The sequence below is a fragment of the Ammospiza caudacuta genome, chromosome 8, assembly GCF_027887145.1.
Source record: "Ammospiza caudacuta isolate bAmmCau1 chromosome 8, bAmmCau1.pri, whole genome shotgun sequence".
Taxonomy (NCBI): Eukaryota; Metazoa; Chordata; class Aves; order Passeriformes; family Passerellidae; genus Ammospiza; species Ammospiza caudacuta.
The window spans coordinates 18647400-18669784 of NC_080600.1; the positions used below are offsets into that span (position 1 = coordinate 18647400).

A 22385-nucleotide genomic window follows, 5' to 3' on the forward strand; every position below is an offset into this window, starting at 1 on the left:
CCAAGCAGCCAACTTAGCATACAAATACCTTCGTAATTCATCATTTAGAAAGAAAATTTTTCTTCCTCAAAAGTACAAAGCTGAGACTGTGATACAAATGGTAGTCCTCTTCACTTCTAAGTATTAAAAACATGAAAATGAAAGTTAAAATCAAATCAACTTGTGCTTGAATTTTACTATTCAGTCCTTTCAAATCTAGTTAAAGGACTAGATTTGACTGCCAAGACATTGCTAAAAGCACAAAGTAGCTCCTTAAAACAGTGCTGAAGAAAGAGAAAGGAGAAAAAGAACTCAAACCCAACACAATTTAAGTATTTCACATAAAATTTAAGAGTGGGTTGCAGACTCATGCCTTCCCCACGTCTTCAGATGCAATGAAAGAATTTACTAAGTTTCATACAAACTGATCATGGGGAGCTCAGATTTACAAGTCACTTTTTGACAAATATTAATTATTTCCTCTTGAAAAGAGAAATAAGTATTTTAACAAAGAAAAGATACAGCAGTGTCATTCTATCTACGATAGACTAAAAGAACTTAAGACTGATGACAGAGACATGGCACAGTATTCACATAAAAAGAAAATGAAAACAAAATGCCCTCTTAAAGCGAAATCTAAGCCTAAAAGGAGGGACAAATATCACAAGTTCTCACATCGGGAATGTTTGCAACATCATGTGGTATCTGACACAAATTTTTCAAGGTTTTGTTCGCAGCAAATTTAGGAGAGAGCGCAGTGGCAAAATGTGCTAATCTAATGTTACTATTCTAGCTGTTCTACAAGATTTTTAATATACATACCTATATTTTTACAGAGTTGACATCCCTTATCCTTAATAAAGGAGATAAAGTGACAAAGTGATAAAAGCCTGAGTTTTTGCACAATGCCACTAGCCTGCTTTGGAGAAGGCAATGGCAGCACAAGACAGCAAGAGAGGGCTCTTTTAATCCCCTTCCTCCAGCCCTCCTCATTAAAAGCTACTTAATTATCAGCAGTAGGAAACCAAACAGAAGCTCTTTATGAACACAGACAAGAAAGTCTATGAAAAAAGAAAGAAGCAAAACAAATAATAAGAAACTTATAGTGTAAAAAAGCTGTAACAAAATAAACCACAGCAAGTAATCCTGAATGCCATGTTTGTAAAATATTTATAAAACCAAATTAATACTAAGCCAGTTAGAGAAAAATCTTGGACTCAGTGTAAACCAATACAGAAGTCTCAACCAAGAGCAAATGGAGCTAAAAGCAAACAGGGAAAAAAAAGGCATTGAGAGAAAATACATAAGAAGTGTAGAGACTTGTAAAAAAATTATAATTGTAGCACATAAGTATGAAGTTTTAGATTTTCAGTCAGCAAACCCATATAACTTCAAATACTCAAGAGAATAAAGGAAACATCTAGTGGGGGGGAAAAGAAAAAAAACCCCAAAAACGCAAACACCCCAACTCCTGTACGATAAAAAGAAGGATCAAGCTTTAGAAAGTTGGCTTAGAGGACTCAATTTGCCACAGAAGCCAGGTAAACCCAGGAAAACCAAACCTCACATGGGCCCTCACTGGCACCTGCACCTTTATCAGCTGGGCTCCCCACTTGAAGAAAACCTCCCCTGGAACAGCTGGGCAAGGGTGTTGGTGCCAGCTGTTCCCCACAGCCCCTGTGGACAGTGCCAGCACCCCGAGGGACACACAGCATGAGCACTGGTCCAGCTGCCACCCAGGGAACAAACATGCAGAGCTTGGGTGGGGAAAGGACAAGACCTAGTGAGCACAAACTGAAACACATCTGTTCAAACACAGAGATAAAAACCTTTTAACGACGAGGGTGTGGGTGGCCAGGTGCTAGAACAGGTTGCCCAGAAAGGCTGTGGAATGTCTTTGCTTGGAGATGCTCAGAATCCGTGGGATGTGGCTGGCCCTGAGCAGCCTGCTCCAGCTGAGCCTGCAGGGAGCAGGGATTGGAGCAGATGGTCACCAGAGGTGCCTGCCAACCTCAGCCCTGCCTGCGCTTCTGGGAGCTATGGGGAGATGGTGGGAACACAAGGCTTGCCAAAATAGAAGTCAGAATTTTGTTGTTTCCCCATATATGCACTAGAATGTGAGTATTACAGGAAAAACTGGTTGAAAATAGTTTAAATTAATTTTTTTCCTGCGAATTAGAAATGGTTGTTTTCCAACATACTGTAGAACTCAATGAAATAAAGGTTAAAAGTGGAGCTGACCCACTGGCTGCATAGGGAGCTCGAGAAGGATGGGGTGAGCAATAAAACAAGACAAAAGGACAAGGGCCAGACAGAGATCCTTGGCTCCCCTTTACAGCTTCCATGAAAAGGCAAAGGTAGTTATGAAGGCATATGCAATAACTACATAATTACATAAAACCATCTTCGTGATACAGCTGAATGACACTCATCACACCCTACTATGAGAAAATAAAGATGGAGAACTCTGCATTGCAGATGAATTCTTATTTTAAAATGGTGGAGTGTGAGGGAGGAAAACAGAAATTTGCTAAGCACAGAAAAAGTTAATTAGTCTCTGTATAATTGGAAATAAAAATACGTAAAATACTGTTTCATTAGTGCTCTCCTTTGAGCTCTAAAAATAAAAAATATTGTGCTTATCAATGACAAACACATTTCTATTCACAAAAATATAAATGTATCTATGCATTTTTAAAAATAAACTTAACACTAATGTCTAAAATAAGAATACTACAAAAGATAATTCTTGATACTATTAAACACTTAAGAGTTCTTTACATCCACAGAAAGTGCTGCATGAACAGTAACTAATTGTGGTAGGTAAAAATATGCTGACTTTGACTCCATTATTACCCTGACTCCAGATTCAGTCAGAACTAGAGTGTGTTGGCAGTAACTCAGGAAATGACATTTTGCTAGAACAGATCGAAAAGTTAAAGCACTAGATACATTTAGAAATCTATAAAATAGCTGTCACCAAAAAGTCAGTATGTTTACTTTTAATTATATGCAGATCGCAACTAATGCCAATAAAATTAAAAGTGTTTCTATCACCATTTGGGCAACTGATTTATTACTCATCATTAGACCTGAATTTTAACAAAGCTCCTTTTGGCATGTGGAGAAATCTGTTTGTAGCCATGTATTGCCTTACAAGTTTTCTCTTTAGCCTTCAAAAGGATGTACGTGCACAACCTTTGTTATAAACATTTCTCCCCTCTTACTGAAAGTATGAAACATGCAGCAGTAAAGAGAAATATTATCCATACGTTAAGCAAATAAAAGTAACATACTAGAAGAGTGAGTGACAGATTCTGAGCTGCACCACTATAGGAGTAGATGGATTTTGACAACTGTTTGCCAAGGTTCAGATAAAATAAACATTAAAAAAACAAAACAAAACAACCCCTCCAAAGCTAAATATTCATTGATCTAGTTCCAATCTAAAATACATATTTAAGTCTTATGCATCACTTATACCTCCCTCTTCATATTAAAATTTCAGTGCAATAAAAAGCAAGACATACACATGCCTTGCATCCACAGCTTCAGCTTCTCTGTTCATTCTTACAGCACAACGTCCAGGCCAGCAGTGTTTAAGCTCTCTGCATGAGCTAGCAAGGGTGGATTCTGATTCTGCAACTTTTTTGTGCAATATTAATCATAGGGCAGTAGGCTACAACCAACATTTTCAGATGCACCAGTGCCAACATTAATGCAGTATGACACATCAAATATGAGAAGCTGACCAGCTTTAAAACATTAAAGTACAACTATATTTGAGGATGTGTGATACTGAAAAACCTGTTTATGATTCCCAGCATTTGGGAAAAGCTATTTTTCAGTTTCCTTAAGGGTAGAACAGTGACAAAAAAAGAACCTAAGTTTAGAAATGCTGAAACTGTTAAATCACAAACTGCAATGATGATGTGTTCGTACGTTTCATGAAAAATGCTTCTGCACTCCAATAAATAATTATGACTTCCAGAACCATCAAAACACAATAATTATAACACTAATTACTCCAGTGAATCCCAATCCAACTAAAACTGTGCTATTAATTCCATCATAATTCTCAAACACACCAATTTGGACTGGATCTCCCTTCTACGCTCTATAAGCATATTGTTAATTGCTTTTATTTCCCATGAAAGAGCAAGCACCTGACTTAAACTTTGGTTATAGTATCATAGTTGTAACTCCATATGTTTAGATGGCTGAACAATTGTTTCTTTAATTAATCACTATTAAAGCACAGTATTGACTTCTTTCAGCCAACTACATAATACATGGATATTTTCAAGCATGTCCTGAAATTTTATGACTTACTAAGGCCTCAGGAAACCACATGTCTCTGCTTCTCAGCCATTTACTGATCTGACACATCTCTGTGTGTTGCTCCTGTAAAAAAATCACACTGGTTTAAACAGGCACTGCTACAAAGAGCAAATCACTAACAAATTTATAGAACAAGGTACTATACTGTGCAAGGTATTCCAGTAATGTGCTTACCATACTCTTAAAAGCATTATTGCACACAGTTTTGAAGAGAGTTCTGCCTGCCTTTATTTGGTCTATGATTACAGATGCCAAACTGTTTTGCATAAAGTAGAAAGCTGCTTAAGACTGTATTTCCAGCCCCTGCCCTCATATAGTAAGTGCAGATTCTCAAAAAACTCTTAATGAGTAAGTGCTGCAGGCATCTGGCTTGCCATGTGGTTGGGGCTTCTTGGTTTCATGCTGCCAAATGAAGTTAGACATTTTAAATGCATCTGTCATCTTTTCAATGCCATCCTAGGGTGTCATTGCTTCAGCTGGCAGAGAATGGGATGAATCTTGCCTTCACTGAGTCAAGATATCACACCATTGTGAACAGTTGTTTCAATTATGACTGTCTGCCTTCATAGTAGTAGCTTACTCCATAGCATTCTGTTTGTGTTCTTTCCACAACAAATTATAGCAAATAGCTTCAAGGTAAACTCCAAGAATAAATAAACTCCAAAAGCACATATTCAGTCTTTATTTTATTAAAACAAGATTTGTTCTGCTGAAGGAATGAATGAATTTATAACTGCAAAAAAACAAGGAACAAAACCTTTGCTTCTGGGCATGCTCAGAACTATGCTATTACAAATTTTTCTGAAAAATATTATCAGGAATGGTGTAATTCAGCAGGTAAAATAATAAAGGCAAAAATTCAGTGATTTTAGTTACATTAGTGAAAGAGACACATTTTACTTTTCCTATCTGTCCCCAAAACACCAAAAGCTGAAAACCCCTTATTTCAGTATGAGTTCAGATTACTTTGTTCTCAGGCAGAATGACCCCAAAGGAAGAAGAAAGGAAAACCAACAAAGGAATCAAGAATCAGCATCCCACTCCTGTTTCACACCATTTAGTGAGGTAAAGCAGACTCCCAAGCACAGGAGCACCTGTGCCAACCTGCCCTCTGCACTTCAGACTGGGACAACATCCTCTTCTGTCACCTGTCACTGATTGACTTCTACACAGAATGTACTGCCCTGAAATTTAGCTCTTTACAACATAAAAAAAGAAATCCAAATACATGACTCAGAAAAACAATGGAAACAACAAATCTGAAATAAAATGAGCAGAAGATACAGAGAAAGAACATCCAGCAACACCACCGAACCAGTCTGTAGTATTGCTGTATCCTTACAAACCCATATTGTGTCAAATGACCACAGACAAAAGAGACAAAGAAGCAGATAAAAAATTACAACATCAAGCAAAATTATTGCAAAATATATTATCAATAACAACAACATGAAAACCACAAAACACATTCTCATTTGGGCACAAATTCAGCATGAAACTTAAAACACAATTTCAGATGTAGCTATAGGCTCATTATAAACAGAAATAACCTCATTTATCTGAGTCCCAGAGAAGGGTACTTTCATAACACAATTATCTGTGAACATTGGATACAAATGTGTCAGAAAGAACAAGAGAGCAAAAAATCCAATCAGAAAATTAACTGAAGAACTGCAAGGTGCAAGTGTCAGATATCTGAAGTTATGGGGGACTGCTATTTTATGTTTGGTTAGCCCCTGGCACAATATGACAGAGTCACACTTATGGTTCACAACCCTAATGAATAATAAACATCTATCTGCTTAGAATAAGACTGTTTTGAAATGTTGAATGAGTACTTTATGTGGAGAGAGACTTTTTAAAAATTATGAAACGTATAATAAAAACTACAAACTTACACATCAAAATTGCATATGTACTGAAGAAGAAATGGTAATATTTTTCTCAACTATTAAAGAAGGTACTGGTTCTAACTGCTGCCAATTTAATTCAAAAAGCATGAGCTTATTCCTCTCCACTCCAGCTCTTTTCTCGCTTCTCTATGTTAAGAGATGCAAACATACTGACAAAACCTCTTTGTCTACTAACATTAAAAGAACCCAGTCCCCCCCCAGCCAAAAAAAAACCCACAAGCAAAAATAGAAACAAGATATATGACCCAAAAACAACCAACACACCCACCAATTTTGGAGAGAAAGTATTTCAGTTCTCAAGTTTGCCATTGCTGTGGACTTCACAACCATGTTTTGAAGTATTGGTCATGCTGCTAATGAAACAATGTTCTATTCCATAAGGGCAGAAATTCCATTACTTATCTAACAGGAAAGTGCTTGCCTATTTCTCAAGACCCCAGAATTTTCTCCTTCTTGCACATGATATTAAGTATCTTTTCAATATTTTGTTTTGCAAAATGCTCATAATTCTCATTCCAAAGCAGTTTCTGCTTTTGCTTCTCATATCACAGTCTTGCCTCTTTTTCCTAGTGGTCATCGAGCATGCACAGAAGAGGTTTCTGAATATTTGGAAGTGAGGCACAGATTAACATCCAAGCCTACAGTAAACCTTATTTTGACAATGTCAACCACACAAATGTTTCCAGACTTGTACCTCAAGTCTTATTCTTCTAATAAATTCTTACATACTTTTTTTTTTCATTTTTCTTTTTTTTTAAGGAAAATATATAGGTACTTATACTCTTATTTAAATATAACATTTTTCTTCTAAAAATCCCACCCTGATAAGAGGGTCTATTACCAAAAACAAAAGACATTACAGTCTAAAAATATTAGTAATTTTATAGTCCTCAACACATCTTTATTACTCAAGATTTCAAGGAAAAGTTGTGCACTGGAATAAGACAAATGTACACTGAATGAGTATGGAGAACAGTATTTTGACTCTAAACAAATACACACTAGTGTTCTTAAAGTACAATGTGCATTAAAACTTATTCACACACAGAATAATTCATGCTCTTCACGTGTGAAATACTGTGAAAAATAAGATGGAAGAAGTTAGATAGGAAAACATTCTTGTATCATAAAAATATGTTAGAATGGGACTTATCTATAGTTAAAGCTTTGCTTTAAAACAAACTTTATTTAAAAATCTTCTTTTTCTTTATCTAAAAATTAGCCTTTCTATAAAAACCATTCCTTTAAAACTTTGCTTTAAAAACATCAGTTTTATATTAGACAAAATATTAAATTATACAGGCACAATTAGTTGAGGGCTTTAAAAATTTATATTACAGCCCTTCATTTTCCAGTGACTTGCAATACAGTCATAAGATTCTGTGTCTACTGACAACCATAGGAAAATTTGTCCAAAGAAATCAACTCTTATATAAAAAATAAAATAAATTAAAACAAAACAAATAAAAAAATCTGTCAGACCATATTTGACTTGTAAAGGAACTTACTTTCCAGCTGACACATGCACATCTTTTATTTATCTTAGGAAATATGCATATACATTAAAAACATCCTCAAAATATTCTCTGAACATGTGGTTCATGATGACAGCTTTTATATTTCCTTCAGATACTGTATATTAAACCATTTCCAGGTCCACCTTTATCTCAGCCCAAATCTGTGACCCTTGGCATTTCAGAAAGAAGTGAATGAAGAATCAAGAATGGTTTTATTTTCTGGGGGAAAATGCACAGATATGTTCAATGCCAAAGACAGCAGGGTCTACTCTTTTCTATGTTTTTCTTGTGTTCTGAAAAATATACTGTACCACTAGAGAATTTATGAAGACCTTCAAGGTAAAATAGATTATATAATATATCAAACTGAAGATTTGAAAACCAAATCCTGGATTATGATGATGTTTAACTGCGTGCTTAATTTACTGGAAATGAACCATTAATCTTAGGTTTTAAAGCACAGAAACATCTGTGAGACTGGCTTTATGTCTCCTAACCACACCAAATAAACTGTCATCCTAACAACTATTAAAAATAAGCTAAAACACCATGGGTTTGGGGTTTTTTTCCATAAAACTATAGTAAATGGAACATCAGGAGCCAAACTTGAATCTCTGTGGAATACAATTTTTAGTCAATCAGGTTTTTTAACCAAATATTTGAACTCTAATACATTTAGATGGATGCTGTGTTAGGTTTATTTAAATATTTTACTGAAAATTTAGAAAGTTTGAACTCTAGTCCATAAAAATTTAACCAACACTACACCAAATAAAGCCAGAAAAGCACAGTACCCCAAACTCAAGGCTGACATTCTGAAACAACTTGCTGCTATTTGTTTGCATTATAACTTTTCCATCCCCCTCGCTAAGGAATGTGAAATTCACCTACAAACTTAATCAACAAGTTATTAAAAACAAAAATAAAAGCCCTCAAACATAACCCTGTACTTCTTTTAGAATTCAAGATTTCACTTCAGCTACCACCATCTGAACAGTCCCCTAAGGAGACATTTTTCCTTACCAGCATGGTCCATTATTGCTTGATGAGAGCCCACAGTGACTTTCAGTCAAAAAAAAAAAAAGCTTTGGACATGATTTCAGGAACAAAGAAGTCAATACAAAAATGTGTAAAATTATATTTCATTTCAAGAAACCATTCAATTGATCTGAATTGTATCATACTGTATTCATTTTAATGCCATTCCACAGGCAAGTATATATTATGTGTTGAATTAGGTGCACGTATACACAAACACAAAATACATACACAGAATTCAGCCCTGATTGATGTGTTATCTTCATTAAATTTCTAGCATAGCAAGTGAGTCATCTTCTGCACTTTAGAATTACGTGAAAAAAAATTTAAATAGGCACAATTAATTAACACAGCTTCTAAATTACCTTATTATAGTGCACTGTCACGCACTGATAATACCCTAATAACAATATGATACCATTCAAGGTCATTTTGCTGATGTACAGGTGAAGACTAGTAAATATGATTATAAGTGCTTTTAAATCAAATCCACAACTTCTGCAGCTTTACACAGTAGAACAGTGCAATACATTGTGTCCCCATATTCCAGGAACAAGAGCTGAGTTTACAGTTGTATTTATTTCACATTAGACTGGCTTTGCACTTTCTGGATCTCTAGCACTTCAACTGCATTGTCTATGGCCTTCTTTCTTCCTCCTTCCTTCTTCCAGGTGCTGGCTATAAAAAAAAAAAGAAACAAAAAGTTCTTTTGGTAGCTAGCTCTCACCTGGTAGAACAAGACAGTTTCGAAGTAATGGTACAGCAGAGGTTCTTCTAGAGGGCCGGTTCACAGTGCCAGGATGACCCCGATCTCCACTGACTTCCCAGCTCCTGACTTTGGAGGAAGCTTGCTCTGGTTTCTTGGGAAAAGATTCTGATGTGACTTTCTGCCTTTTTTCAGGAATCCCTGTTACAACTGTTGAGTTCAGAAAGGCCCTTTTTGGTTTCCTCCTCACCTTTAATTTTTTAGCATCTGGCTTCTCTTTCTTAGGGTGCTTTCCCACTGTAGTTTTCCTTGTCTGGTACCTCTGGATGGAGAAAGCAGATTTCTGGGCACAAGGCTGAAGTTGTCTTCTCATACCCTCTTTCTGCTGTTTTTTAGTTCTGGACGTTTGTTTGCCTGTGGTTACTCTGTTTCCTCTCCTCTCAAGAGTACATCTGACAGACTTAGATCCTGCAGCCTTTCTGGAAAAAACTGGTTCTTTGTTAGTGCCTTCTTTTCTCTTCCATATTGCTTTTGGAGTCTCCCTCTCTGACCACTCACTCCTGATGGAGGTCAGAGGAGTTTTGGTAATTCTATTAAATGGAATTAATCTACAATCTCCTTCTATCACAGAGTTCAAAGGTGAAATGATTAGGTGTTTAAAAGAGTTCTCAGATACAAGACAATCTGTTTTTTCTGTGGCAACAGATGGTCCATCTGCCTTTTGACTTGAGGCTGCATCATTCCCTTTATCTCGATCTGGCAGGAAAGATGCTGAAGAAGAACTACAGAAGTCTGACCGATTGAGTGACTTTGATGGTGTGCTTTCTCTCTGTGTATCAGCTAGTTTCTTCATGTTTGCATCAAAGCTGAGACTTCTGAAAAGCTGTCGAACATGAGAGGGCTTTTTGGCCTTTTCTCTAACTGTACTCTTAGGAGGTGTTTTCAGAATTCTATTTGTCAGTGGGTCATAATATTTGAGAGAACATTGTTTGTATTTATATCTTACAGAGTCCTTGCTATCTGTGGAGTGATGGTTTTTCCTCATTTTGGGAATATCTATAGGTTTACCTTTGCACTGTTTTACCTCTGGGCATGAGAGTACATACACCACTGTCTTGGGCTGTACAGGACTCATGATCTTGCTATAGGACTCTGGAAGTTTAAGGGCACATAGTCTAGTTTTCATGTTTGGAGTTTTTTCATTCTCCAGACATGCAATGCTTGCTTGCTGATCAGCTGGATCAGATTCCCTTCTAGACATTTTCCTTTTTGCCACAGGGTAGTTCAGCAGACTTGTTTGGGTGCCATGGCTGACTTTAACCACCTGACACCTTGAAGCCAGGCGCCATGTCCTTTTCCTAGGCATTTTTACAATTTGTGGGTTGCATAGTGTATCTGAGGCTAAAGACGGGTTATCAAAATCAGAGCCACCACTTAAAGCATCATTAAATTCTGGCAGTGCTTTAACTGGTGCACTTTCTGTTCTATTACCCTCAATAATATTGATCCTTTTTTCATCCTTCTGCTTTTTTTTCTTCATTCTCTTCCCTGTACAATTAGCTGAGGATTCACTGTTAAAGTAGCAGCGAAAACGACCTTCCCTGAAATCACGCACAAGTTCTTCAATTTTTATATCATCTTCATACATTATTTGAGACCAAGTTTTTCCCACAAAAGAAGGAGGCACATGAGGCAGGGCTGGAAGAACTGGTTCTTCGGTATGAACTACAACGTCCTTTTGCACTGCTTCTATTTTCTCTAATGACTCAGTTTTTAAAACAGAAGAGAGCTGTGTTCCATAGTCCTTATCTTGCAAACATACTTGGACCTCTTTCAGGAATTCTATATCTTTTATAGCTGCCTTGGGTAAATCTGTTCCTACCTGGATTGGTGCATCACAGTCAAAACTCATTTCAGAGCCCTCTAAATTAGTATGGTCCAGAAGTGATGAAAAAGGTACACTGGGATTATTCTCTTTTTTGAAACAAATTTCTTCAGATGTAGTTTCATGGCAGTATTTCACAATTACATCTTCAATAGTTTCATCCACTGAACTTTCATCCTGTCTGTTTGTCTTTATGTTTTTGCATCTTGCTAGCTGTGGGGATGTCCCAGGATCTAGGGAGATGCTGATACCCACAGTATCCCTGAGATGGAGATCAGACACCAAAGTTTCATCCTGAGTTCGTAAACTATCTCGCTTTGAGAGAGATTGACCTGAGGTAATAAAGGAAGAATTGCTGTGGCTGTGTGTAGGATTCTGATGAGAAACTGAAGGGCATTTTGGGTGAACCAGTGCTGGAGCAGGATTCAAGCGTGGGTTCAATAACACATCCCTACTGCAGACCTCCACTGCTCTTTCATCACATCCTCTTCGCAGAAACAGATTTGATGCTGCCAAATCCCTAACATTTTTTCCTGTTCTAGGATTAACAGAGGAACTGTGGCTTGTAGGACTGAGAGAAAACTGCTGAGGTACAGGGCTCACAGCTGTAGACTGACCTTCATGGCTATGACCTGCAATTCGGGCATGTTTCAGATTTACCCATTTCTTATCACTACAAATGCCAGCAGGCTGCTGGGATATCCCTGGAACACGTTCCTGGCCTCTTTGAAGTTTTTGAAAACCTGCTTGCATAACAGAAGTTTTCTTTGTGCCCTCATGAGACAGGCATGGAACAGAAGAGCCTATATCATGAACAGACTCCTGGTCTTTGCTGGAAATCTCCTGTTTCTCACTATTCTTCTTTTTCTGCATTTCTTCTGAGGACAGGCAAGAAATCCTAGGAGGCTCCAGAGTGACGGGGAATGGCATGTCATCATAGGTTGGTCTAAAGGGGAGGGAAGAAAAACCAGTTTAGATAAATACTGTAAATATGCTAAAAATGGTTCAAACAACAGCAGTGTGGGGGTTTTTTATGAGTCATTACCTAGACTGCATCACCTTTAATGAACAAACTGAAATAACTACAGTTGTTCTATGTATCTCAGAGATATTCAATTTTTTTAAATTATGGAGGGGAAAATGCTCCACAAAGCTAAAGATAACAATTTGGGCATTAGTTTAGCCCCCTCTTTACGCAATCATCAATTAAGAATGGCCAAACATAGATTACAATAATTTTATAAATACAGCACAGCAGAAAAAGTAAAGATATCTGGATATTTCCTTTGTTTGAAGTGCTAAGCCTTTAAACTTTCATAGAGGTGATTTCACTGATCATACTATCATTACTTAAAATTGAGCTTTGTAGAGAAATGGAACATAATAAATGGAACATAATAATAGGACACAGCATAAAACCATTGTTGAGTATAAATGCCCTTTTCCCTACAAAACATGGCTGCCTGATAGGAACTCTGCACATGTGGCCACGGAATTCCATGTTTACTGTTTCTCACAGACACCACAGCTTCTGACTCACTCCTGCAAGAAGCCAAGTTAGGATTGTTCAGCCTTGCTGTGACAACAGATTTTTTTATATATTCTGTAAGTGGCAGTTCTGTCTTTAAGACTGCCTCAAACACAAGGGTTTGTGTCTTCCAGAATCAACACAGCTAGCAGATATGAACTATTTTTCCTATGCAACACAGAAACCCACAAGGCAGCCAGTGTGTAGCAGCCAGGCAAATTCAATGGAAACAATTTTTAAAATATGTAAATATAACTGAAGAAGAGAATATTATGTTTCACTCAAAAATTATAACCATCTTGTGAGACCCAAATGGATGCTTACTTTAATACATGGCAGACATCAGCTAAAAGAAGTACTGTGAACAAATTTTATAGTCACAGTACAGTAATTTCCTTGGTTATATAACTGAGACTACATACAGTTAAGGCATAGAGGACTGAGTAAGCAAGAGAAATCTCATATAATGAAACATTTAAAAAGAATTATTACTATATGAATGCAAAGTAATCAAATACATCAGATGATCAAACAATGCCTATCATCTGAAATGCTGCTTTGCCCTAGCATGAATTCTTGGTGACCTAAGCTCTGAAATAGGACCTAAAGGGAATGCCAGATGCAACAGAATTAATCTTTTAACTTCCTAACATCAGGGCTCTTCCATCTTTGTGCAAAACATCTTTGCATCCTGGCACCTGGACCTTGCTGAAAGACTGAATATAAAATTAGATAGATTTTCATATGGAGAAACTATAACAAACTCCTAGGTCTCTAGCTCAGTTTACAGCCTACAAGCACTTCTCAAAAATTACTTTTAAGCAAATGTCCCTGGGGGAAGAGAACAGAACAAGAGTTTTATGTAGTTAGGAACTTTTAACAGTTTTGCTACAAATTACCCCCTTAAGCAGAATGAAGATTTACTTTCTAAAATGCTCAATACTATTTCCTTAGGTAAAAAACTTACATACCAAGTGTTTGGAGGAAGAAATTATTTGATGGTTTGTGGGTGTTTGGTTTTGTTTTGTTTTTTTACTGGGGGAGAACAACAATATCCTTTGAAATTCAGTATAAGGCAAAGCTCTGGTGAATTTTTCCTTTCTCCACATAACTACTAGGTATACTGGTTCTGTAAAACAAATCAAGTCTTACAAATATTTCCATAATCTTTTAAAATTACACATAAAGATCCCTTTTATGAATTCGGCTAAACAGCAAAAACAGGTATTTAAAGAACTTGTGAAACTGTATAAAAACCCAAGTGTTTTAACATGAGAAAGAAGAGAATCAAAATCTTACCTCAAGTGTCAGTTAAGACCATAACTTTCTTTTCAGAGCAGGACCACAGCATAAATCTATTCATGCTTTCTTTGCCATCTTTGCTTTACTTCCTCCAAACTCTGTCTAGATTTGCGATTACTTACCACTCCTTCCTCCAACTTAATCTAGATTTTGTATATTATTTTTCTCACTCTATTCCTTCTACCAGCAACTTAGAGGAACCTGGGTAGATTGTTTTTCCTTGTTAGTAGGTTTTGTTCATCAAACCTTGTATTAGTAACACCTCCAGAGAAGCCTGACTTAAAGTGAATCCTGTATTTTATCCACAGCAAAAAATGCTGAATGTTCTTGATAGTGTGATAAAATCTGTTTATTTAAGATGGGAGGACAATTTATTTACTTGTAGTGATGTGTACATCATATCCTGGGCTAGTCTGGCATAGACATGCATATTAGTTAGTTCTGGCATATCCCTGATAATACCAATGAGTGCTTTCAGACAAAACACCCTTCTGCTTATTTGTCAAGACACATGGCAGAGTTGCATATTGAGAAACATTGTACTGTACTGGAATCAAACTGGGCTTTTTGTCTGCCTTTCAAAACACTACAAATGAGGTTTAATGGATTTTCCTTCATCTACAGAGAAAAATTTAACACACTGATCCTCTTATCACTTTTGAAACATGCACATGATAAATAAAGAGAACTTTTAAAATTTGAGCATTAATGAATTGGCCAATTAATGTAATTCAAGTATTAACTGAACAGGCAAACTGTTAATGAAAAAATAAACATGTAAATACTTACCTGACATAATCAACAAACTAAAATTATACGCCCTTTCAAAACATACATTAAATATACTGCTAAGCATATATATATATGTAAGGCCCAGAATTAAAATATTTAGAATAAAACACAAAAAGCTCAAATTTTAAGAACTTGTAAATGCATGTGAGATTGTACAATCTGCCATTGTAAGTGCTGACCTATATATTCCTTCTTTTTAAGGTCTTCATATTTAAAAGCTATTAGTGGTGGTGTTTCAAATCTATAACTAGTGAAGTTTTGTCGTCATATAAACAGCAATTGTCTCCATTGAGCAAGTTTCACCTCAAATGAGCCAAATTTACTGCTCAGCAGTAGAATAAACACAGGAATTCATAACACATGCATTCCACTTACACATATTAAAATAAAAAGCCTTCTGTATTATACCTGCTGTCATGGTATCTGTGGGGATGATGCTGCAAAACATCTTGAAGGAAACGCTCCATCAAGCTACTGGTACCCGTACGATTCCTACAGTATGTTGTAAAATGTCTGTGCTGGGAGCTGAAAATGTGCTGGGGAAAGATGCAACAGATGATTAGTCTAATACTACTGCTAACATACAGGCCTAGTCCTAAAAATTCCTTCCCAGGTTAAACATTACACCATTGCTATGAAAATATTTAAATAAAAAGAAAAATCTTCTTTTACTATTTTAAAATCTTAATTGAGATTTTAAAGTATGTTTAGGCAGTCTCAAATAATACTAAAAGGTATTGAAGTATCTTTCTGAGTTGGAACTTAAATTAGTGGTTCTGGTAGCTGCTGACAAATCTCTTCTACTTAGTACAAATACTCTCACAAATCAGCTGCTCACAAGTCTCTTAACCAGAACAAATACTATAAATATATGTATAAATTACTTATAATATTCTTGAACTTAACATGAGCAAACATCCTGCAATTCACTCAAATTAACAAGAATTTTCTTAAGTGCAAAAGATTAAATAGGCTTCTACCTTCTCATTTAAAAAGTCTGTAAGACAGGAGACTGACAAAAGAACTGAAAACAGTTGATCAAATGTCTCCAGCCTTGATATTGAAGATATTACTATAACCCTAGTACTTTAAAATATATAGAGATCTCAAGATTAAAGACACAGAGAAAATCATAATGGGTGCAATGTGTGGCACTTCAGAAAAGCAGCTGTGTGCCACTCCATCAGCATGTTCTACAAGAGGTAACAAATAAGCAAGGGATCTTCCTGAGGGCACATATCGTGCAATTCACAAACAGCTCATTTTTCACTCAGTATTGGTTGTGTGGTGTAGAAACTGATATTTATGAGTTGATAAAGCCTTAGGTACTCCTTGCTATCTGCTGCCAAATCATGGAGAAGCTGCCTCACCTGTTCCAGATTACTGTAGTGTACATGGCAACAGTTGCAGTACCCTTGTCTACTTTGCACAGTGGATGCTCCAGGCCGAGGATGTTCTTGTCCTCTTCTGTGTAAACTGAAAGAAGCAGGTAATATTGTCAAGGCGTGTTGTGTTGTTTAATCCAGGTCCTTGGCATTGAAATTCTGAATATCTATCTTACTACACAGATGGGAAAAATTTGCAAGATAAATGGTTCCATTTTAGAACTGTAATGGTGAGACTATGCATTTTAAAGTATTCTCAAGCAAATTTCACTAAAAAACCTTTTTCTTAAATTCAGAACAAAGGATAACAGCTTAAAGGCACAGTTAGCTGAAATCTGAAAATAATTGCTTCTAAAGAAAAAGGCAATTTTTTCTTTTCATTTGTCTGTTTGTTAGTATTTTAAAATAAAATAAGACAAAAAACACTTGACACCCACACGGTAGTTTGGGGCACTACAACATGCCTTCCCCACAGTTTTTACCAGTGCATGGGTGTAAGATACAAAGGACCTCCAATCATACACTTAATCCATTTTGTGTCACTGTCATCCATTACACAAATTAACAGATGAGGCTGAAAAGCAGATTCTTCCCATTTTACTTTGGTAAGCAGTAAGCTGGATGCCAGTTAGATCATCACCTAACTTACCTGCTACTGCTGTCCTGTCGTGGAGAGCCCTCAGCACCATGTCTTTGGATTCCTACAGAAAAAAAAAAACAACAACCAAGAAATAAACCAACCAAACACACATGTACAGAAGACAAAAACCAATAGAGTATCAAGGAGATGGAGAGTTTTACCTGCATCTAGCTACTTCTCTTACATTGCATTTGTCAAAACTACTATTTTAAAGGGATATAAAAGTTTTAGTAAGTTCAAAAAAGTCTTTTGTTTGTAAAGTTCATCCAACAACTTCATAAAATAAGCTTTACTCTTTCATAGCTGAGGTGAGTGAATTTTTCTACTGATTTGTCCGGGTTCAAGACTTGGCAGTCTACATTGGTACTGCAACACCCATGATTACTGAGACAAAATGTAAAGTGTCTCAAACAGCTAACAACAGGACAAGAGAATTACACCTACATGGAAACTTTGTGGATGATTCAGAAGTCACTCCTTCCATCTAAGTTCCATAATGAAATTTAAGAAATCAAAGTAAGCAATTGAACTACAAGATGAGCTAATACTTCTATTGATAGTTATCACATTTTTAAATGTAACTGCAACAAAAACTTCTTTGAACTTTTTGAACTTCTTACCTTGTGCTGAAGAAGCAGAAGCTTCATCAGATCGTTTGATTCTCTCAAACATCTGTAAGTAAAAAATTTTTAAAGTCAGTAATTTTAAAAATTAATTTTAAAAAATTTTAAAGTCAGTAATTTTAAAGACATTTTAAAGACTGAAGCTCTTCCTTCAGTCCAAGCTTCTTTAAAAGCACTAAACTGTTTCAGCTATAGACCAATACCTGATTTAAATGAAGCTGCATTCTAAAAAGAAACTTCTGCTTTACTAGGTTACCCTAATATTACATTTAGCAATATCTTTTAGCTTTGATAGAAGAGGCTAACTTTTAATTAATGAAATCAAATCCTATACTTATGAGCAGAGCACACACTCTGTTAGGTTATTAAGCAGTAACCTTGTCAAATTAACTTAATTACTTAATTTCCTAAGTTGCCTTAACAATTAAGACGAGAGATATATGTAAGAAAACCCATATGAGACCTATACAACACAAAGTCATTATCTAGGCTGGAAAAGGAAGCCTTATTACTCAAAAGATCTGCCAATCAAATTTGAATCTCACAATTTTAAATAAAAATATGACTGCAGCAACAAGCAGTTATGTGCTTTAGGGTGTCCAAACACAAAGGACTTCCAGGTGTCACACAGGCCTTTTATGCTACGGAATGTAAACATTAAATCAGCTTTCTAGTACCTACCTTAGAGACACCAGCCTTCCTCATGCACCAAAGCTGACTCCAGACTAGCAAGCAATAGATGTCAAACAGGAGGCCATTTGCAGTGCAGGACACTTCTCTCATCCCATCTGGCAACATGGAAGTTAAAGAGCCTTTTGAAATAACATTAATAATGCATGTTTTCCATGCCCTAAGGCATGTAAATTTTTCTGTACCATTTTGCAAACAGTTGAACAAATGGATAAATCTTTTTGAAGTCTACAGCACATCTTTTTTTAATATGGAAGTAATTTTGACAGTCTTTCCTATATAAATGTTAACCATTCCTTCTGGAATAACTTTGTTTCTTCTTTCTTCCTCATGGGCCCTGTGTACTAAACACTGTTGTCCTTTCTGAGACTATGCACTGCTCATGATAAAATACTTGAGCTGTTATAGCAGTTATGGTCAGAAGGAATATCTTAATAGCTTATCTTAATAGCTCAACTTTGAACAGCCCCCCCCAACATAATCCACCAAAACACCAAACTCCTTCTACTTCCGATTGTGTTACAATTTATGTAATAATAATAAAAAACAAAATAAACAAGAAACCCCAGCTCTTCCAATAAACCTTTTCATCTGGCAGCTGAGAAAAGGTTTTTTGACAGACCAACTGATCTCAATAGTCCTGTTCTATTTCCTATACACTGCCAGGATCTGAAAGAAAGTGAAGGAAAAACACAGAAAACTAACCCTCATGAGGGATGCCTTATGTAACATCACTTGTTCTACCTGCTTGAAGTCAACTTCCGGCTATTTTAAGTCTTACTGCAGACATACAATGTTGTGATAAAGCTACAAGTGTGGCAAGTGTAGCAACCACGGGTGAGGCAGTCAGGCAGCTCCACAGCCAGCAGGGGACACCACAACCATTCATCCCCACCCACTGCTCCAAAAGGAGATTAAAGTCACACCAACGTTTAGTTTCATCTCAAAGATGCTGAGGAGTGGTAACTGCAGTGTGTGGAAAATCTGTTGTCTTAGAGGAGTTTCTTAGAGGAAAACCTATTCTCTTTATATTAGTGTTTTGAAAAACCCCAAGTGTACAGGATATCCAGCTTGCCTACCATCTGAAGTTAAGCTTAACCCACAAGCTAATAAAATTAAGGAAACCTACTATGTAGATGCCTTGTTTATGTTGCCAAAATCTGGACTGCCTGAGAGTCTTATTTTTTTTTAAAACAGGGACTACAGCTATAAATCCACAAAGGATTTTGCAGATGTCCAAGGAAAGACTGCATAATTCTGCCTTGGTTAAGATATTTACAGTTGCAACTATCTTAAACTGCTGGATTAAGAGTAAATAAATACTACCTGTTCAAGATAAATGTTAAATATTTTACAACCAAAAAAATCCTTTCAATTGTAACAAATGTATAAACAACCAGTTACATGCAGAAATATTATATGACTTTGTAAAACTCTAATCAAGCTATTTTAGCAGCTGTCTCTAAAACCAATGCTTCATTTTGGCTTCATTGAACTACTCTGTGTACAGCACGTAGAGAATGAAAATCTTCAATCATATTTAATAACACAACCAAAAGGTATGAAGCACATTAAAATTTTAAAAAATATTTTAAAAGAAAAAAAAATCAGCGCTGTATTTTGATAGTATTTGGGCGTCAAAGGCATCAGATAAACTCTCCAGAGTGTCAAGAGGGACTCTCCAGACAGTGTCACACTTGCACCGCAACAAGTAAAATAAAAAGGGTGAAAAGGCAATAAAAACTGCTCCTCGAAATACACCCTATGAACACCTCAGCCCCCGCTTCACCTGAGAGCAGCTGCGCCGGGCAGGGAGGGGAGAACAAGTCCCTCCCCTAAGCAGAGGCACAGGCAAGTGCCTTCCCACAGCGCTACCACAGCAGGGAGGGAGGCGGCAGCTCCGCTCAGGAGCGGCCTCTGCCCTGTGGCCTCACCGCAAGGCGCGGGTCCGGTCCCGTCCCGGCTGCACCGAGCCCGCGGTGCCCGCCTGGCCCGCCGCTCGAGGCGGAGAGGGGCCGGGGCCGGCTGTGCCCGCGGGAGCTCCGCCCGCCCCGCCCCGCCCCGCGCCGCCGGGAGCCGCCACCCGCGGCCGGGCGCTGAGGGGCCGCTGAGGCGGTCGAGCACTCGTCCGCCCGCTCCCGGTTCCCCGCTACCGGCGCCGGCTCACCTCCATCATTCCCCGCTCGCTCTCCAGTGCCGCCCTGGGGTCAAGGGACGCCATCCTCTGCTTCCTGCTCCGGGTCGGCGGGCCGCGCCCCGCGAAGGGAATGGCGGGAGCTGCGGTTCCCGGGCCGCTGCTCCCGGCCCGGCGCGGGCGCCTCATTCCCTCAGCGCCGCGCTCCGCCCGCCCGGGCTCCCGGCCCGCAGCCGCCATGCGGCCGGGCTGTCGGAGCTGGCTCGGCGGGCCTCGCACGGAGCCTCGAGCCCCGGAGCCTCGCTTCCTGCAGCGCAGCCGCTGCAAAACTGCCCCAGAACACCTCGGGGTGGCGTCTTTTGTCAGCCCCGGCAGGGTGGTATTGGTTATGGAAAAGTAACCTCTTAGCTGAGTTTAATTTCAACAACTGTACTAGTCATTTTCTCCTTCTAAACACACTATTTCATGTACTTGAAAGTAAGCTAAAGTGTTACCTTATTTTATTTTATTTTCGGCCATTAAAAGTAGCTTGCTTTACACGGTGTGGATTGTTCAAGTGGGTTTTATCAGAACGTTAAAGTCTGACTTTACCAGAGTTAATACTATAGCTGCTTTGCTTCTAAGTGGGCTTAAGAATGTGACCTTACCTCAGGTTCTCTTACATTCATTTACAGAGTTTTGAACGTTTATCTCATCTCCTGTGGGAAACCAGCCGTTGCATATTTCTCTCATTATGCTGAAGCAGCAGGGTGTTTTCAGTAATCCAGGCAGACACAAAGTCAACACAACACCCTTATGTGTGAAGACAGGTGCAGATACAGGCTTGGATTGTGCAATGGAGGGAAAACAATCCTGAATGCGCTGCAATACAGAAAATTTAAAGAAGTTGCTGTTAAAAGGCTCTGCTGTGTGGCTATGTGATTATGAAACCATGGCTTAGAAATGCCCACCCACGCTGAGCAAGTAATTCAATACAAATTTCACATGACAGAAGAGTAGGAGAAGGCCTCACTTTAGGAAGGCTGGATTTAGTTGCTGTTGGATTCTTTTGATACATGCATGCCTATGAATATATCTTTCTTGCTGAAAAATAAATATTTATTACAAAACAAAAGTTGTCTGATGATATTTTGTTGCCTAGTACGATACACAACTTGGGAAAACTGGAACTTTCGGCTGAGAACATTTGCAGGCATGGAAGGCTCAGGCACGTGCCCAAATTATTGCATGTCAGCAGAGCTTCATTGTTTAAACATGTGGCAAGCACATATATAGACATGTTATCTTAGGCTAAAATAGTTTACTTTTATGGTGGTTTATGGCAGGATTAGTGAGTTACTGTGGCTCTGCTAACTCTATAGCTTATTGAAACAAAGGAAGCTTGGTTACATAGCTGAGGCACTGAAGTTTTTTTTCCAGAATGGCTCATACGAAACAGAAGCCCTTTTTAGCTCTGAGAAATCGATGCACTCTGTCTTATAATGCCATACAACATGTCCTCAGCACATTCCTGAATATTTTTGCAAGATAGAATGTAATTTTCTTCTCTTGGACTGTCACTGAAAGATTTCAGAATTTAGGCTTGTGTTGCCAAGTGTTTCTTAGCTTTCAACTCTTTCTGTATTTGAGGTAGAGGTTGCACCTTGATTCAAATTCATGTAAGGCATTGAGAGAGATTACTGTCCTTCAGTCTCCTCTTCCCAGCTAGGGAACTACTCACATATGAACATTGAGTAGGGCTGACAAACTTCCCTTCCTCTTAAAAAATTATACTTTCTCTTGATGTAAGCATCAGACTTTTTTTTTTCTCTTTGCTGGCGTCTTTTCTCATATATTCAGATTTTAAAAACTGCCCCATACGTTTCACTGCACTGCTTTCTACTTTTACTTTGATTTTTTGTAGTTTTCGCTT

At 37.7% G+C, this 22385-nt stretch overlaps 1 protein-coding gene across 1 annotated transcript; it reads right to left on the minus strand.

The window, feature by feature from the left end:
• Window positions 1-9363: 9363 nt before the first annotated feature.
• On the minus strand, window positions 9364-18422 carry ZDBF2 (zinc finger DBF-type containing 2). The gene is made up of 7 exons (XM_058809837.1): window positions 18331-18422; window positions 17647-17698; window positions 17036-17087; window positions 16372-16477; window positions 15410-15537; window positions 9745-12325; window positions 9364-9466 (listed from the first exon to the last, which is right to left on the minus strand). Exons 1-7 carry the CDS (start codon window positions 18352-18354, stop codon window positions 9425-9427), a joined length of 2985 nt encoding a protein of 994 aa, XP_058665820.1. The 5' UTR covers window positions 18355-18422; the 3' UTR covers window positions 9364-9424.
• Between the last annotated feature and the right edge of the window lie 3963 nt (window positions 18423-22385).

What these genes read in the sequence shown, in the direction of transcription:
- ZDBF2 (XM_058809837.1), bottom strand. Translation starts at nt 18,354, where the DNA reads ATGAGGAAGGCTGGTGTCTCTAAG. An exon ending in TTCTGCTTCTTCAGCACAAG is followed by an intron (nt 17,088 to 17,646) that starts GTAAGAAGTTCA and finishes TTTTTTCTGTAG; the next exon opens with GAATCCAAAGACATGGTGCT. An exon ending in CGACAGGACAGCAGTAGCAG is followed by an intron (nt 16,478 to 17,035) that starts GTAAGTTAGGTG and finishes TGCTTCTTTCAG; the next exon opens with TTTACACAGAAGAGGACAAG.